At 37.6% G+C, this 19,789-nt stretch overlaps 1 protein-coding gene across 1 annotated transcript; it reads left to right on the top strand.

The window, feature by feature from the left end:
- Window positions 1–8,676: 8,676 nt before the first annotated feature.
- Window positions 8,677–19,526, top strand: LOC124593892 (inverted formin-2-like). The gene is made up of 18 exons (XM_047132241.1): window positions 8,677–8,798; window positions 9,126–9,207; window positions 9,724–9,811; window positions 10,240–10,295; window positions 12,100–12,147; window positions 12,469–12,529; window positions 12,790–12,905; window positions 13,149–13,308; window positions 13,472–13,635; window positions 13,777–13,856; window positions 14,018–14,613; window positions 14,841–15,154; window positions 15,282–15,398; window positions 15,493–15,633; window positions 15,724–15,902; window positions 18,484–18,593; window positions 18,763–18,938; window positions 19,335–19,526. Exons 1-18 carry the CDS (start codon window positions 8,677–8,679, stop codon window positions 19,524–19,526), a joined length of 2,802 nt encoding a protein of 933 aa, XP_046988197.1.
- Window positions 19,527–19,789: the final 263 nt, after the last annotated feature.

A 19,789-nucleotide genomic window follows, 5' to 3' on the forward strand; every position in this document is an offset into this window, starting at 1 on the left:
AGGGAGCTATAAAGGGTAAAAACTGTAAATGAAGACAGAGATTGGAATACATCCAGGAAATAACTGAGGTCACAGGTCGCAAGTGCCACTCTTAGAGGAAGAGGTTGGCACACGAGAGGAATTCGTGGTGAGCCGCATAAAAACAATCAGAAAAAAAAGAACGAAAGGAAGAGCAGCAAGAACTCCACTGTTGAACATGAGCAAACCATTGTGTAAGCAAGCGCAATTTTAAGGTTTAGGTGTGGGCCTTTGCCGTGGCCGACGGCAGCTCTATGGCAGTCAATGTTTGAAGCATTAAATTTAAATTTTGGTTTGCGAATGAGCAAAGTGAGCACTAGGGGCTCCTTTTCTTGTCACACCACTGTCTGCGCCACTTAGAATGGATTCTCTGTTATAACTTCGACCGCACTATTGGCTCAGATTTGACATTTGATGTCGGAGTCCTCTTACAGACTGAGTTTTGCGCGGGGTGAACGAAGTAAATGATTCGCATCTCTGAAGGATTTCCAAAATTATTTTTGGTTATGTTTACATAGGGAGAGACCTCGCTAAAGGAGTATGACACATGACATAAGTAAAACTGATCATTCGTGACAGAAAAAATTGTGTTCTCTCAATGCCTTGAATTATTTTTATTGTGATCTCTCTTACCATCAAATAAATAATTTAATTTTTACTTAAGGTGCTCAGGTACTTCAGAGAATCATGAGATTTCAGTACCACAGCAATTATTTCCACACTGAATCATAAGTGGCAAGAAACGAATTTATCCTTGTTTCAGCCAATTTGTTTTCCACGACAAAAGAAAACTATTGTACATATTGCAAATGGTAATGAGATACGTATTAAATCCTCCTCCTAAAACAAATAAGCCAAAATTTGCACTCCTCTTTTAGCGTTCCTGTAACTTCTTCGGCATCTTTTCCATTCTTGATAGGTAGCAGAAATTTGCACGAGACTATTACTGTCACGGTAATATCTAATGTTCAAAGACGCTTGCAAACTGTTAGAAGCAGCTTGGGTATTATAAAATACTGATTGTCTGGGAACCGTGTACATTGACAATCCGAAACCAATGGCGGAAGAACGAATAACAAGAGCAAACGGAACTGTCGAATTGAGACAACGGAACCACACGATTGTTTGCTAAGACCTAAATCCGCGCACCCGCAAGCGAACGCTAGGGCATACTGGACATACGCCAATAATTTTAATCGGAAAGCGAAAGATGCGAAATCTCATGTTACCTTGGTGTTGCTTATGAAGAGGAAGGGCACCAGTCACCAGTCTTCCAAAGTCCGACGATTTCGATAGTGTCGACAACAATCGACAAATGCCGCATTGCGAGTTTCTTAAGCATAGTCAAGCGACAACCGCATAAAAGCTGTGAAAATACTGAAAGTTTTCTCTTTAGTTTCTTTTTCCTTAAGTAAGCACGTGAGTCTTTTTGGTGGATACCTGAAGTAAAAAAGTGAGTCTTTTGGTATTTTCCAATTCATGCACATTTTCCACCGATGAAAACAGTATAAAAACAAGCATTAAACATAAACAGTATAAAAACAAACAACATTGTATTTAATTTAATTACCTCCTTATGTATGTATTATTTTATTCTTGTTTTAGTTGTCATGTCACTCGGCTGAAGAGCGGCGGATTGTGCTGCTGACAGCCCTCCCCTGCCCATATGGGGCAGAGGAATGAAATCACAATAAAGAAAAAAAAATATTTAATTTAAATGCTCCCAGATTCCGTATTGATCGAAGTCTTAGCTGGGATATACACACAGACAAATTATGTATGATCCTCATACGTGATTTATCTGTTGCAACTCTATGTGAAACTCTTCTACTATATTCATACTTCGCTTTTTCAGTCACCATATGGAATGTGGAATGGAGAAACACACGTGTCATATGCTAGACTAGCATAGGCCCACAACAGCTGTAAATTTTTTCTCCCGTAGGTTAACAAACCGTCCAAAAATTTCCACTCAGTGTTGCTGCGTAAGTTTAAAAGCGTAACAACAAAATGGGTAAAATGTAAAGCTTTTTATACAATGAAAGAATTAGAAGAATGTATGATGGAAGACTTGGTGTTTTGATATGGGAATATACAAAACTATATACTGTAATAAGCTATAAAGAAACCAGTGAGATATGTTGATTAATTTTTTCATAATAAATTAGGAATATAAAGTTCATGTTATTATTATTTACAGATTATATTGGTATGAGTAATTAATGTGATATGGTGATTCATTGTGGCAAACAGTATTAGATTTGCAAATGAGGTCAATCTGTACAACAATGGTCTTTCCTAAAATTCTAACTTACATAAAAACCTTCTTGTAACATAATTAGGCAAGAATCCATATACGAATACCATACTAAAGTAGAGATAACTACACATGTCCATAAACTTCATACACACCATTTGCATGTCAACATGTTTAAAAGTGAATAAATATTCTATTCTGTTCTATTCTATTCCAACTCTGCCAAACATTAGTGACGTCACTACCAAATAATATCACTATAGATTTAGTGAAGACAATTAACAAGGTTTAAAAAGGCGAAACTTAATTGCATACGCACTAGGCGGCAGACAGTAACTTTCCACTGAATATCTGTGAACATTATTACTTCCAACAACGTTGTCATTATAGCGCCACACACATGCAGTTCAAACACCAAACATCGGAGCCAAAGGAAAATACTAAAAAGTACTTTTTCGTGTTAGTATTAAGCTAGATCTATATCATTTGTCAACGTGTATTCATTCGGAAAAAAGGGGTTCATAAAAAATTATCCAACATCATTTTCAAATGGTAGACAAATATCTGACACCTGTTAGTCGTCTTGTTAATGTTGCAGTTCTTATTTCCGAGTTTGCTAAGAAAATTGGAGAGGAATTTCGCCTTCTGCAAGTCACTTTTGTATTCTTGTTCTCACCCAGACATGCTTCAGCAGTTTTTGTGCTATCTTCAGTGAGTTTATTTGTTTATTTTTCTTCTGCAAAACTGTTGTTACATGTTAACCTTTAAAGAAACTTTTGGTAGAACTAATTATATGAGGAAAAGTGGTGAATCTTGTCAAATATTTTACACTGGTTTGCATACGGTACAGAGTTGGGACATGTATCACTGAGTTGAAGCACTCTATGCTGTTTATTTACGGTATGTCTAAAGGTTCTAATTTTGCAGTACATTTGGAAATAAAGTGAATGTATGCACTTGTTTGCATACTTCACATGAAGCTTCATGTTTATGCTAGTGGCTCCAGCTATCTACAGCTTGTCTTCTGCTAAAAGCAAAACGTTACTTTCTTATGTTTGTTAAGCGTTTTCGACCACAGCATCAAAAACTATAAATAACACACTAAACAACACGATACGTAGTGATACTCGGCCGGAAATGCATAATAAACAGAAAAAAAAGTAACGTTTTCTGTTTTCACATGACAAGCTGTAGATTGCGTAGTAGACCTACTGTTACTAGCACAAACATCCAACAGCTGATAGCTTCATACGAGGTATGTAAAGAAATGCACACATCCACTTTATTTCCAAATGTACTGCAAAACTAGAACCTTTAGACGTATCGTAAATAAATAACATGCAGTGCTTCAATTCAGTAACACATGTCTCAATTCTGGACTGTATGCAAACCAATGTAAAATATTTACCAATAATCGCTCATTTTACTAATGTAAATATTTTTACGAAATTTCTTTAGGGATTAAAAATTTTCAGAAGAAAAATAAACAAATAAACCCCCTGGATATAGCACAAAAAGTTCTGAAACACGTCTAGGTGAGAACAAAACTGCAAATGTGTTCTGCATAAGGCGAAATTCCTCTCCAATTATCTGATATCTCTATGCGATTTCTTGAGTAAAGGAGCCGATATGAACGGTGAATGGCTCTTTATATCTTATGGTCTGAGACTTTCTCATTAAGATTATTCCAAATAGGAGTTGGGGGTTGGGTTGTATGGGGAAGGAGACCAGACAGCGAGGTCATCGGTGTCATCGAGTTAGGGAAAGATGGGGAAGGAAGTCGGCTGTGTCGTTTTCAAAGGAACCATCCCGGCATTTATCTGGAGAGATTTAGGGAAATCACGGAAAACCTAAATCAGGATGGCCGGACGCGGGATTGAACCGTCGTCCTCCCGGATGCGAGTCCAGTGTCTAACCACTGCGCCACCTCGCTCGGTGCCAAATAGGAGTTCCATTGATTCCAATAGCACAGAGTTGCTAGGATACGGAACGGGTCAGTATTATCACAATATTTCCAATACTGTACAGTACAGTGCGATTGCTTCCTGACAACAATCATAGCAACTGATGTTAATCATAATACATGAACAGAAAAAATAATTTTTATACATACACTGTGAGTAATTCGCATCAAAAATAGTTGACATTTATGTTTGCATTGAATGGCTCACTCGTCTCTACAATAAAAAGCTACGTGAAAACTTGCCCATTTGTACTAAAGAAAACATTAACTGAATAAAAGGAACCCTGTATCAGGTAATACTTCAATATGCTTTTCAATTTTGGTGTTTCAAGAGCAAGACTTTTGTTGATGTTTCTAGGTAGATCACTGTAAACTTTGATGCCCAAAGAGTTCGCTCCTTATGTACAAAGTTAAAGTTTGATTGGTTGCTATGTAAGTCCTCTCTTGATTTTGTGTTGTATTTATAATATTCATTATTGGTTTTGAAAGAGGGTGATTTTTTAGTAATGAAAATGCAAGAGAGAAGAGATACTGAGATATCGGTGTAAAACCTGCACGAGTGTTTTGGATGCAAATCGCTTATGACGCTTTATAGCTCTCTACTGAGTGATAATTTTTTATTCTTTTCCATGGGCATGTTACCCCAGAAGATGATGTCGCAAGACAACAGTGTATGGAAATATCTAAAGTAACGGCGATCTTATATGTAGATGGTGCAATTATGCACACAGGAAAAGCTGCAAACTGAAGTCTTTTTTTCAGATGTAAGTTGTGGTTTGACCAGTTTAATTTGCTATGAAGTTACACACCCAGGAACTTAGCACAGTACTGTTACAAAAGAAAAGAAAGAAAAGGTTCTCTCGTTAAAACCACGTAAAATTCGCGTAAGAGTCCACGCCGCCATCTGTAGATGGATTTACCATTACTGATTTCATAAAAGTATATCTCTTAGTCAACAAAATGTGAGCAGATCGCGACGTTTTTCTCACTAGTATAAACTGCGCAGATATCCTCGGACAATAATAATAGAAGCGAGAAATCAGTTAGTGGATACAGGGAATATAAAATTACGTAATTTCGCTTCTGTCGTACTATTATTTGCACAGTAAAAGTGCGTAATAACAGTTAAGTCAAAAGTGAACAACTACTCGTCTTTCACGGCAAGTGGAATGGAATGTAGAGGGGTAGGGGTTGCTAATTACTCGGAGTGAGATAGCGGTACGCCGCGATGAATCGGGGGGGTGGGGAGGGGGGAGGGGGGGAGGGGGTTGCAGGACTCCCTGCCAGCCGCCGCTCCGGCCGCCAGTCTGTGTCTGTCAGCCGCCCGTGCAGGACAGGAGCTCCGCAACAAGCAGAAGACGATGGACCGGCAGCCCGCGATGCTCTGCATATCCACAAATAAATTGATTTGCGAGCTCGGTAGAAATTCATGTTTTCTCCGTGAACTCACTCAGTACCTCACGTTTATGATACAGCCACTGCATCTTTCATGAAACAGATAATAGGGCAACTGGTTTAAAAATGGTTGATAAATAGATTTAAAATAGTACAGGAAAAATTATTTAGGCTACCAACTTATTAAAGTCTTACAAATTGCTAAGCACTGTACACAGCTGGGAATGAGCAAGACCCTGACTGTGGTTCATATTCCGTATTACAAACACAAAAAGTCGATCAGTTCATAGATTTCTTTTACAGCCCTACTATAAAATGGGCTATCAAACAGCTACACACTTCTACGAGACGTCTTAAATGCACGCACCGAGCAGGTTTCCAGATGCTAGTTTATGTGACTTGACAGAATTCTCTTTGTGTGAATTGCCAGTTTTTGTGAGTTGCGCCTTTGCATCCTATGCCCTGGTGGTTGCAAAAGCATGCAGTGTTGCAGTTTGAATCTTCTCATATGTACGTCATCACGTTTATTATCTTTTGTAACATGCATACTTCGTCAGGTGGGAAAGATCCTTTGATGTATTGCCAAAGCACTACGGGATGCTATTTAAGCATTGTTGATACGGTTATACTGCGCTGATGTGAAACCGCTACTCACGCGCAAGCAGAGGGATCTTCGTTGAAATTTTCTAGAGCTACGAACAACATGTGATACCACCACCCGAATTATAGCGCGTAAAAAATTACTTCTTCTACGCTACGTCTACCACTGCCGATAGGCAAACTTCAGTCAGTCAATGTTTACTGTTACAGTCTATACCAGAAGCTCTTAAGTAATTTCGTTGATTCGCCCCGAAAACGACTGCTTGGATTCTTAAACTGCGTAGTAGCTTAGATCACATCAGCTTTTCTGTTACACTCTACTTTGTTAGACATGTACTTGCACGTATCTGATAGTCATGGCCGGTCGGAGTGGCCGAGCGGTTCTAGGCGCTTCAGTCTGCGACCGCTACGGTCGCAGGTTCGAATCCTGCCTCGGACATGGATGTTTGTGATGTCCTTAGGTTAGTTAGGCTTAATTAGTTCTAAGTTCTAGGGGACTGATGACCTCTGCTGTACCAAATTTATGACAGGTACCAAGGTCCACTGTCTCTTGGTGGGGAAAATTCTTAGGCTTGTAAGTCAATGCAATCAAAAGATACAGGCATCTGTAAAGAACAGTTAGGGGTCTCAAGTTGAAATTTATGTCAAATACTACAATCTACAGTAGCTTGAGGTGTAAATAATTTAAGCTTCTAAGTCAATGCAGTCAAAATATATGGCTACATGTGTCATTCAACAGAGCTATTTACACATATGTTGGGACTGGTGGTTTAGTAGTAAAGTGTATGCCTGGAAACCAAGAGGTTGCAGGATCGAGTCTCAGTCAGACTATCAGTTTTTCAGTCTTTGTTTTCACCCATTGTTCATCTGTGTGAGTCGCAGGAAAGATGTGGTTTGGATTCCACATCACACTGTAGGTCACCTTACCCTTCTTGGATAACAGATAAGAGCGGCAGGTTGGGAATACGCAAATCGCTGACCTGGTGTCCGATACAAAAACTTTCATCAGCCCATTGAACCATATGACATTATTTTCTATATGCAAGATACGTTTTCAAAACTTGTTACCTTCTATTAATGTCTTGTCCTTATTAACAATTATGTAGCTACCAAAAACATGACAGAATACGTTTTGGGTGTTCAAATACTTGTGGCCACCCATTTCTAAGTAACAGCATAACTATGTTTAACAACATAAGTGTAGCCTCACAACACTATAACATGTCATCAATGACAAAGTTTCCTACTTAACAGCCAGATGTGTGCGGCAACTGTGGTGTGATTCAAACAGTCAAATGCTTTAGTTAGGTCCATGAAAATCCTCTGAGTCTTCTTTTAGCTGTTACTAAACTCAAGAGTATGTTCGACTAAAGAAATCTGTTGAAACCATTATTATTGACCTCCCTTCTCTGAAACCATGCTGGGACAGATGTAGTATTTGAAATTTAGTTATAAAACGCAGTTCTACTTTTTGCCATCATTCACATACTTTTGCAAAAGCAGATCAATAACACTGCCTTGCAGTTTCCCAATTTACTTCTGTACCGTTTCTTAAATAGTGGATTTGCTTTATTCACTTCCACTTTATTCATTTATTAGGTGATACATAACACTGTCTACGGCAGATGAATGTTTGATTTTTAGTTGCCTTATTATGTTTGAAATTTTTTTATCAGAACGCTACTGGCGTACTATCATTTGCACAGTAAAAGTGCGTAATAATAGTTAAGTCAAAGGTGAACAACTACTCGTCTTTCACGGCAAGTGAAGTGGAATGGAATGTAGAGGGGTAGGGGTTGCCAATTACTCGGAGTGAGATAACGGTACGCCGCGATGAGTCGGGGATGGGGGAGGGGGTTGCAGGACTCCCTGCCAGCCGCCGCTCCGGCCGCCAGTCTGTCTCTGTCAGCCACCCGTGCAGGACAGGAGCTCCGCAACAAGCAGAAGACGATGGACCGGCAGCCCGCGATGCTCTGCCGTTTGGAGCTCGGCGTAGGACGGCTCAGGAGGTTGACCAGAGATGGGTGCAGCCCACAAGGTAAACACCCACCATTCTATCGTTGTTTGTCGTAACTGTAGCATCCTTAGTAAAGTGTATGTGTAACGAAATTCCCAGAAAAGATCTCTTTTTGGGTGTGTGCGTTCAGGGAACCCCTCGCACTGCGTTGCGCGTGGTTTGCGGCTAGGTTTTGAACTGTAGAACTTTTCAAAGGATCCATCGTTTGCTTAACAAAGTACACGAACTCTTCGGAAGACCATAGGAGGCGTGATAGAGTCATGTGGGTTGTGTGACAAAACGCGTACTACACATGTTTTAGAAGGCATAAATCTAGCAGTTTGCTGGAGATACATGGCAACAAGTGTGTCATAAGGTCAGGTGAGCACGCGATGTTTCTGATTAGATATGCGTAAATAAACGGTTGGAAATTCACTTACCATTACAATGTATGGTACTGTGTTAAGAACACGTCCGGCTCTAGTTATTTTACTCTGGGACAGAGTTGGTAACGTCTTAGTAACCGAAAATGATCAACAGGAGAATAACTTAGTGAAGAGAGAGAATGAGTAAGTATCAACACTCAATGCCTACAAATGAACTGATTTGCGAGTTCGTCACAAATTCGTGTTTTCTCCGTTAACTCACTCTGAACCGCACGTTTATGGTACAGCCACTGCATCTTTCATGAAACAGATAATAGGGCAACTGGTTTAAAAACGGTCAATAAGTAGATATAAACTAGTACAGGAAAAATTATTTAGGCTGCGAACTTATTAAATTCTTACAAATTGCTAAGCACTGTACACAGCTGAGAATGAGCTAGACCCTGACTGTGGTTCATATTCCGTATTACAAACACATAAAATCGATCAGTTCACTGATTTCTTTTATAGTCCTACTACAAAATGGGCTATCAAACAGCTACACACTATTACGAGACGTCTTAAATGCACGTACCGAGCAGGTTTCCATATGGTAATTTGTGTGAGTTGAGAGAATTCTCTTTGTGTGAAGTCCCAGTTTTTGTGCGTCTGCGCCTTTGCATCCTACGTCCTGGTAGTTGCAAAAGCATGCAGTGTAGTAGTTTAAGTCTTCTCACATGTACCTCTTCACGGTTTTGGTATCTTTTGTAACTGTTGCATACTTCGTGAGGTGGGAGAGAAGTTCATCATTTGACGCATTGGCAAGGTAGTACGGGATGCTATTCGAGCATTGTTGATACGGTGCACATTTTCGTGGTCGAAAAGATATAATAATGCTTTTATACTGCGCTGATGTGAAACCGCTACTAAGGCAAGCAGAGGGAACTTCGTTGAAGTTTTGTGGAGCTACGAACACCATGTGACACCATTACCCGAATTATAGCACGGAAAAAATTACTTCTTGTACGCTACTTCCACCGCTGCCGATAGGCAAACTTCAGTCAGTCAATGTTTATAGTCACAGTCTATACAGGAAGCTCTTAAGTAATTTCGTGGATTCGTCCTGAAGGGGAGTGCTTGGATTATTAAACTGCGTAGTAGCTTAGACCATATCAGCATTTCTGTTACCCTCTACCGTGTTAGACATGTAGATGCATGTATGTAATAGTCATGAGTGCAGATCTTGCAATTATATCGTCATAGAAAGAAGAAGTCAAAGAGTAGGTGGGTACTTGCAAGCGAAGTACCTTTTGAAATGAGTTATTGATGTGATATTGTAACTTTCATTTGCTTGATTACTCTTTATCCTTGCTAAGCTGCTATTTTTGAGGCGCTGTTTTTGAGCATATCATACAGTTTTGTAGGCGAGCAAAGACAGACGTAGCATCTGCATTTACCACATTACATTAAGCCACACTTGAATACATTGTATGTACAATAAAGAAAACAGGGTTACAGTCACATGGAATGTTGTTACCTATGCCATCAATATTTTGTTTAATTTTCATAACTCATACATACTGTATATACACTTCTTTTTACATTTCAATGATTTAAACAAGAACTAATTACTTTTTTTCCTCAGTTGAGTTCAGTAATTCGTTAAAAATATTTTTGTATCCTTCATCTGGAGCACTCAATGTAAGTTTGAGATTTTATTATTTTATGTAAAGGAGGTGTTTATCAGTCGCTCTCCCTCCCATAATCTTCTGAGATACACACACAATGAGTGAACTCTTATGATGTTATGGTGTCCAAAAGCTCGCCTACGGGACTATCTGGGTAGTTTTGTTATACACCTAACTACTTTTTTCTGAATGTCAAATATTCTTTTTAAGTAGCTAGCTTGTATATTTTCTCATATAGGACCTGAGTAGACCATTCGTTGGACTACAAGCCCATAGAACTATATCCAGAGAACATTATCATCTACAGCTTTTGCTTCATTGTGCACGAGGGGAAGGATGTCCTTTTGTTTTAGATACTTAACTGCTTTTCCAGTATTTGGGACTGCTTCCTTTGCAAGCTTCACACAGTCTAAGAAATCTTATGTATTGAGGAGTAATAGTATTTGCCTAAGGAGAAACCTTATGTCATACAGTGGCTGACATTTTGTAACTCAGATCTCTAACTGGCTACACTGTACTTCAGAACTCTTGCATTTATGTTGTATGACTGTAGAGTGATTTCAGGTTTCATTCTCATTTTTCTGTACAACTCAGTTAAGAGAGCATTTTTCAATTGGGTTGAAAATAAATTATTTATTTTGTAATCTTGTATAGAATCACTACAGCGTCATTAGAGTAGACAATCATATATGTTTACTTAAATATGCTGATAATTATTACAACAGCACAACACATAAATGGCAATTTAATTTCGTTTCACTGCAATTTGTTCTTTCTGACATGGGGCAAAACTTCTTTTCCTTGACTGTCCCTCGATCCTGGATTTTCCAATGTATGAATGAAGAATATGAAGCTTCACACATGTTGCATCCTAATTTCATGAAAATCTGCAGTATTATACTAACATGGTTTTATAAATTGCAGGCTTGTTGTTGCTCAGAAAGTTGGCCACCACTTCTCTAAAGAAGACCCAAGCTTATTTTGGGGTGCTGCATCTCAGTCATTAAAAATGGAACCCTTACATAATCACATTGCTGTCCGCCTGTTAAGACCCCTTTTTTGCAGGAACGGGTAGAGGAATCAAGCTGAAATTTATTTCACATACTAAGGAGCGTGATCACTTGGCAGCTGGGAAGTTTAACCCACTAATTCAGTGCAATCACAAGATACAGCCATTTATGTTACATATTTCAATACTTGCAAACTCATTCATCAATATGTACAGGGTACTTCCCGTTGACCTAGAGTCACAAATTTCAACAAGAAACAAGGTCTACAGTACAAGTAAAGAAAAAAATATAAAAATTGTTAATTTGTAATTATATTACACAAAAATATTTTTTTGCAATTTGTTGCACATCTGTGTGTCCATCAGTTAAGACTCCTTTTTTCCAGCAACAACATGAAGTTGAAATTTATGACAGGTACCAAATTTATGACAGGTACCAAGGCCCACTGTCCCTTGGTTGGGAATACGCAAATCGCTGACCTGGTGTCCGATACAAAAACTTTCATCAGCCCATTGAACCATATGACATTATTTTCTATATGCAAGATACGTTTTCAAAACTTGTTACCTTCTATTAATGTCTTGTCCTTATTAACAATTATTTAGCTACCAAAAACATGACAGAATACGTTTTGGGTGTTCAAATACTTGTGGCAACCCATTTCTAAGTAACAGCATAACTATGTTTAACAACATAAGTGTAGCCTCACAACACTATAACATGTCATCAATGACAAAGTTTCCTACTTAACAGCCAGATGTGTGCGGCAACTGTGGTGTGATTCAAACAGTCAAATGCTTTATATAGGTCCATGAAAATCCTCAAAGTCTTCTTTTAGCTGTTACTAAACTCAGAGTACGTTCGACTAAAGAAATCTGTTGGAACCATTATTATTGACCTCCCTTCTCTGAAACCATGCTGGGACAGGTGTAGTATTTTAAATTTAGTTATAAAACTTGCAGTTCTACTTTTTGCCATCATTTAAATACTTTTACAAAAGCAGATCAATAACACTGCCTTGCAGTTTCCCAATTTACTTCTGTACCGTTTCTTAAATAGTGGATTTGCTTTATTCACTTCCACTTTATTCATTTATTAGGTGATACATAACACTGTCTACCGCAGAAGAATGTTTGATTTTTAGTTGCCTTATTATGTTTGAAATTTTTTTATCAGAACTGGGTTGGATGCAGTAGCTGCTGGCCAAGTATATGTATGCAGTATTTGTATCTGAGTGGTAATACTATGTAGAAAGCAGATATCAATATTCTGCTCAGTTCACACAATTATATTATCACAACTGATTGAGTTTCTGTCAAAATAGCTCTTAACAACAAACCCCTTTGTGCAAAATATATCTTGCTACACCCATGTAGTTTACCACATTTATTGCAATTGCTTGAGTGCAATTAAACTAATTGTCCAGTGATTATCACAAACCATTGTACTATTTGATCTGAAAAATGACTTCAATATGATTTCCTTCCTCTGTTGCAGCACTAGAATCTCAGAACATCACGGTTAAAATGCAAGTTATTGAACTTCTCTGTGCTGTGTGCGCATATTCTTCAAAAGGACATCAAATGGCTCTTCATGCTCTACGGCACTTCAAGGTAAATATTTTGTTCTTCCATTTAGACACTCAGTAATCATGAGGTTAGAAAGCAAACCTGCCTTAAGTCAGTCAGTTGGTCAACATGATGTCGCTAAGAAGTACATAGGTTTAAACTAACTGCAATTCCATTATTTTATGAGTTCCCTGCTAAAAGAACAAATTATCAAGGCACGATATTTTCTAACTGCATATGACAAGTGATGATTCATGATCAATGCAAATATTTTCCTTCTGTGCACAGGTTACTTGTGATCAGAAGCATGGGTTTGACATAATAGTGAGTGAACTTCGTAACACAAAAAATGTTGAATATCAGACAAGGCTGCTTTCTTTCATCAACTGCCTAACACTGGGCTGCCACAATGTCCACAAGCGTGTGCAGATCAGGAATGAATTGCTTGGTGAGTAATTATTTATTCGTATTTCTAGCTGCCTTTGCTGTACAGTGAATGTGTGGCTTAAAAAATCTGTAAAGAATTACCAATAGTATTATTACCCTGTTTGTTATCTCAAAACAGAAAAATGTTACATCTGAAACACATACAATATGTTGCGTATTCCTAGGTCGTGGGCTTGGACCAATCCTGAGTTCACGAAGTGCAACTGATGATAAGGAGCTACAGATGCAAGTTTCAGCATTCATTGATTACCAACACAGAGATGAGATGGAATTAGAATCAACAAAACAACTAACTCATCATCAGTTGTTTGAAGCAATATTCGAAAAGGTACACATTATTGTCCTTATTGCTACTGATAAACAGAAATACTTGTGGTTAGTGTGTGTAACTTCCATTAGTAAAAGTACCCATGTGTATTGTGCCACAAAGAGAACAGTAATGAATTAATTTTTTTGTGTCTGTTAACAGATAGCAGATACACCACATGCTGTCAGGTTCCACTCCATGCTACAAAAGCTTGCACAGCTAGATCCAACAAATCCAAATGTGTAAGTTATCAGAGCTTAAATTAAAATGGAAATACTTGGCATAATGTTTACCTTATGATAAGTATAACTATGCATGCAATGTCTGTAACCCACTGATGTGTGCATATATTATACTACTAGACCTTTCAAGTAAAATAAAGGCAAAATTTATATGATTTCAGGGACAGTGTGTGGGAAGCACTTGACTCTCTTTCATCTGAAGCTATAAAACCTGGGTTTTCTATCCACAAAAAGCCAGCACGCACTCAAAAATATCATGAAAGAAGAGCTGACAGTATTATCAAAACACATTCTTTTTATATCCTTAATACAAGCACAGTGTCTACGCAGACCGAGGTGGAATATACAAGAGAAGTAAAGCAACTTTGTGATAATGAGAAACAGCATCAGTTGTCACCATCAGAAGCAAAACTGTCATTCCCAGCACCACCTCCTCTTCCTCCACCTCCACCTTGTCTGCCACTGCCACTTATTTCAGTGGTGTCATCAGCTATTCCATCAGCTTCAGGGGTGCTATCACCTTCATCACTTGGAGGTTACAGTTCTCAACAAAAAAATTATGTACCTCCACCTCCTCCAATTCCCAATAGTGACAGCTTTGAAACACTGATGTTACATAGGAGACATTCACTTCCAGCACATTTACCAGATTCTGCAAGTTTGTGGACACCAGTAAAGGACAAGTCTAACACACTACCACTGCCCAAGCGGAAGATGAAAACCCTAAGCTGGACAAAGATTCCAGTCTCTATGATAGGTAAGAAAAATGATGATTTACTCACTTCATGGTACTATTAAGTTCATTACAGTTGTAATAAATACAGAAGATATAAACAAATTTTAGATTTGTTCCATAAAATGTGTAGTAATAACCACACTGACAGCAATATGTGTGGTGATTTTATTCATCTTCTGTAGGTAAACACAGATTTTTGATTGTTTACTGCTGGCAAACAGTTCTAACAGAATTCTAATTCTTTGCAGGTGAATCAGTATGGACTGAAATGCAGAGCGAAGCAAAGAGTCTTAGAGTTGATTTCAAGCAAATGGAAGAACTGTTCTGTCAGAAAACTGCTACTGTGCAACATCGAAAGTCTTCTCCAGTAACACTTCCAGCACCAATAACTCCCAAGATCACTTTACTGGAAACCAAGAGAGATCTGGCAGTAAACATTTATCTAAAACAGTTCAAATTGGGAGGGAAAGCAGTCATAGAAGTTATAAAGAACCTTAAAGGAGGTGATATAGGTCCTGAGAAACTGAAAGCTCTCTTGCCACTACTTCCCACAGAAAAAGAGGTAGGCCTAATGTATGACAGTTTTAATTTTAGATCATAGTAATTAACACAATTAAAACACAATACATACTATTCCACGGAGCTCAAAAATTATACATTAACTGAGAGAGTTGTCTTATCTGTTACAGCTGACTTCAGTCAGATGCTATTCTGGAGATCTGGATCGTTTAGGAGAGGCAGAGAAATTTTATCTTCAGCTATCAGAAGTACCTTCCTTTGTCCTCAGGATTAGGGCAATGTTGCTTGTAAGTAGAAAGTCATGTCTCCATTATCAACATCATATTGCCAAAATAATAATAATATATCCTGACTCATTTATGTGCATCAATTAATTTGCAGAAAGAAGAGTTTCCTTTAAGAACATCTGAACTGAGAGAACAACTAAATGCCGTTGCAGATGCATGCAATAAGCTGAAGGCTAATAAACATTTGAAAGAATTTCTAGCACTAGTGCTTCAACTTGGAAACTTCATAAATGCTGTAAGTATTCCTAACATGAAGCTTTTGTGAGAAGTAAATTGATAAGTTAAAAAAGGAAAAAAAATGTAAGGTACTGTGTGTTTGTTCCAGGGAAGCTATGCGGGCAATGCAGCAGGCTTTACACTCAGCACACTACCAAAGCTCCTAGAAATAAAAGCAAACAAACCAAGGCTGACATTCTTGCACTATGTGGTAGAAGTTGCAGAAGCTAACAATAAGGAAATATTACAATTCACAGAAGATATGAGTAACATGAAAGAAATGGCAAGGTAAGAGTCCATTAAGTCATAACGTTAAAATTGGCAATGCTTGGGGCTCTCTAATTATTAGTAGAGAATCTACTTATAAGAATTTCATTCTGTTTGATTCTAGTACAAATAAGAGCATAAGTTATTTAAGTGTGCTTATGCCTTAATATCTGCTCTGTGTGTGTTTATTTTTTTATCATATTGACACTAGAGTCTTGTAATATTCAATATACTTGAAACCTTGTTCATCTTCTCCATACCTTTACTACAATATCCATTGAATTTTTCACCTAAATAATACAAATTTTGACAGACAGAATTTTCATCCTTGCTCTTGCAATTTATCTGTTTGTTTCTCAAAGGTTACATATCTGCCACCTGTCGTCCCCCTAACCACTCTTATATTTATAAATATTAGCAAAGAGTTGAAAAGGGCCCACTTTTATTGGTCCAATTTTTACATTTGTTTTCTGAATTGGAAATAAATTTGTAATTAAGTATCTCATTTGTACAACATTTCACTTTTTCAAAGGATATTGTTATAAACTAAAAAGTAAAGTAAAGGTATATGGCATAAATGGCTGGGATACCCTGAAGGGCAGGTATCTTTCCTTCACAAAGTATGAGAGCCGTGTGCATAAGCCTGTTTGTTAAGTGTAGGCGGCTGTAGTATTTATCTGCTGAGCCCGGGAAGTGAATCTCAAGTAAAATGTCTCCTGTGTACAGGAATATACAGGGTGATTACAGTTAAAGTTAAACTTTCAAACCACCGTAGAAATAAACACCACTGGTTGGAATGACGTCAAATTGCAACATAATGTTATTTGAGAATGGGGAAAATGTAAGGCAGAAGAAAAATAAATAGTTGCAAAATGTAGCAATAGGTGGCGCTGTAAGCATCATATATTTAATAGTGGTTGGCTACAAATGACAAATTAATCATACAACAATGCCTAAGGTATATGTTTGTCATTAAAAAAACTGTACTACTCAGTGTGTATGGGTGTACAGGTGTGATACTGATAGTTACATAAGCCCATCCACCACAGTAAGATCATATCACATCGGACGGGAGAAATCAGCATAAAAAGCACTTTATTCTTCTGCCCTATGTTTTGCCCCTTCTCTGAATCTATTCCGTTGCATTTTGATGTCATGCTGACAAGTGGTGCTATTTCTACAACACCCTGAAAGTCTAACTTTAATTATAATCACCCTGTACATATTGGGTGGACAAGAACACATTGTTGGATATAATAGAGGGAAACATTCCACATGGGAAAAATATATCTAAAAACAAAGATGATGTGACTTACCAAACGAAAGCACTGGCAGGTCGATAGACACACAAACATACACACAAAATTCAAGCTTTTGCAACCAACGGTTGCTTCATCAGGAAAGAGGGAAGGAGAGGGAAAGACGAAAGGATGTGTGTTTTAAGGGAGAGGGTAAGGAGTCATTCTAATCCTGGGAGCGGAAAGACTTACCTTAGGGGGAAAAAAGGACAGTGTGCGAGTGTATACCTGTCCTTTTTTCCCCTTAAGGTAAGTCTTTCCACTCCCGGGATTGGAATGACTCCTTACCCTCTCCCTTAAAACCAACATCCTTTCGTCTTTCCTTCTTTCCTGATGAAGCAACCGTTGGTTGCGAAAGCTTGAATTTTGTGTGTATGTTTGTGATTGTTTGTGTGTCTATCGACCTGCCAGCACTTTCATTTGGTAAGTCACATCATCTTTGTTTTTAGATATATAGAACACATTGTTGACAACATATGGGAGTTTGGGTCAGATAGCCAAATAGCAAAGCGACCACTCGTGATAAGCAGGAGATCTGGATTCAAGTTCATGTGCAGCACAAATTTTCATTGTTGTCATTCCCCTCCACAGCTGATAGTTTTCCATATTCAGAACTGCAAATACATTTCTTGTATTTCATAATGGCTGTAGTTGCTGCTGTGTCAGTTCCTTCTGACATATACATGTGGCTGAAGGAATATAGCATCATAATTCGGAATAACACAGGCATTGCAATATCATATTTATCCCCTGACACTTTGCAAGAAACTTTCAAGTAAAATGTATCCCCTATACGGGATAGACATAGTGGATGTACAAGTACATGTTGTAGACAAATTGTTGACGAAAAATGCATGTTTGGGCCTGGCCATGTGCTATCAGTTTCCATTTGTTTCTACTTGAGAATAATACACACCATTTGAAAACATCTTTAGCATTCAAGAATATTTGTAGAAACTCTAGAAAATCAAAGGACAATTTTCATGTTTTTTTTTTTTTTTTTTTTTTTTTTTTTTTTTTTTTTTTTTTTTTCTAAATTACATTGATATGAAATGACGAGATGTTCTAGTGACCCCCATAATGTGAAGATGACTACTTCAAACACTCTTATCTCCGCGACAGCAACTGGTACCACTGCATACTGAATATATAATGACTGTAATGTGGAATAGGTGAACTTGCATCAAGAGTGCTCGTTACTACATAATGACATATTAACAAAAAGCTTGTGTTTATAAAACAAATAACAAAATAATTACTTCCAAACAGAATGTCTGAATGAAAGATGGTTTACAATGTTTCAGGATATCAGTGGAGCTGCTCCAGGAAGAAGTGATGAAACTTATTAGTGATGTCAAACATGTTGCATCACAGCTGAAGGAAGATACAAGTGGAATCAGGGTGCAGTTCAAAGGTAATGAACACAACTTCCGGCACTGTTAATTTAAATAACCTTGTTGCATAAACAAGTACTTCTTCATCCCATAGTCTCCGATCATGATATAAAATAGATCTACAAATTATTCTCACTTTAGAATTTGTGCTTGCTATTGTTAAAATCTGTTTTGCTCTTCTTTCCACAGATTTCTTTAAGGCTGCTTTGAAATGCAGTAATGAAATTCAGCAGGCTATGAATAAGGTGAAGGCTTGTACTCATGCTTTAGCCAAACATTTCTGTGAAGATCCTAAGAAATTCAAGCCAGAAGAATGTTTCCATTTGTTTGCTGAGTTTTTTACCATAATTCAGAGAGTTCGACTGGTGAGTTTCTGAGATTAATTTTGACACTTTCCTTTATATTATCATTGCCATTTCTGTTACACTTTCAGTCTATAAAATAGTGATATTTGTAGCCATCAGAAGCTGGAACACTGCTGGCAAGTAACAATAAACTTCAGCAGCCATGGTGCAATTGTTGATCATTTAAGGTATTAGGAAGTAGACATGGAATATTGAAAATGCCATTCCAAAGGCCAACTGCATAATAATATCTTTCTGCTCTGATACTCTCAGACATCAGTCAGTTTTACTAACACAGTTAATTTTGTTCAACAGATGCAATTTATTGTTTTAAGTAAGAAGTAAAACAATGCTTACTCATTTAAATTTGTATCTGACTAACATTACTTTGTACTGAAAATGCAAATTTTGCAACAGGAAAATGAAGAGAAAAGGAAATCAGAACAACAGCAAATTCAAGACCAGATGGAAACAAACAAACTAACTGCAAACGGAGGTAGAGGCAGAAAAAAGTTTTTACCACATCGACAATATACTGCAGCTAAACAGATTTTAAGGGATATTTGCAGTAAAAATTTCAAATTACGTCGAACTGAAGCTCAGTACTGAAAATTTAGTGCTATGAAGTGGAAATTTGTACTGAATCATTGTGAAATATGACGTGTGAATTAATCTCATAAGTATGTAACTGACTTGTTCCTTCATACCTAGGACATGACACATTTAATGTCACAGCTCAGTATCTCTTTATTGTCAGTGGTGCTTAGTCTACTATTTCAATGTGTTTTGCAAACATGACTTGTCCACATATGTAAATGGCTTTATAAATAAATTTTTTTATAATTAAATGATAGAATCAATGTTCATCTATT

This window comes from Schistocerca americana, chromosome 1, assembly GCF_021461395.2.
Source record: "Schistocerca americana isolate TAMUIC-IGC-003095 chromosome 1, iqSchAmer2.1, whole genome shotgun sequence".
In the NCBI taxonomy this organism is placed as follows: domain Eukaryota; kingdom Metazoa; phylum Arthropoda; class Insecta; order Orthoptera; family Acrididae; genus Schistocerca; species Schistocerca americana.

Bases quoted from the DNA above. Each gene is read 5' to 3' on its own strand.
- LOC124593892 (XM_047132241.1), top strand. From the start codon at position 8,677: ATGTATGGTACTGTGTTAAGAACACGTCCGGCTCTAGTTATTTTACTC. The intron at 14,614-14,840 runs GTAAGAAAAATG...AATTCTTTGCAG, and splicing joins GATTCCAGTCTCTATGATAG to GTGAATCAGTATGGACTGAA. The intron at 15,634-15,723 runs GTAAGTATTCCT...TGTTTGTTCCAG, and splicing joins TTGGAAACTTCATAAATGCT to GGAAGCTATGCGGGCAATGC.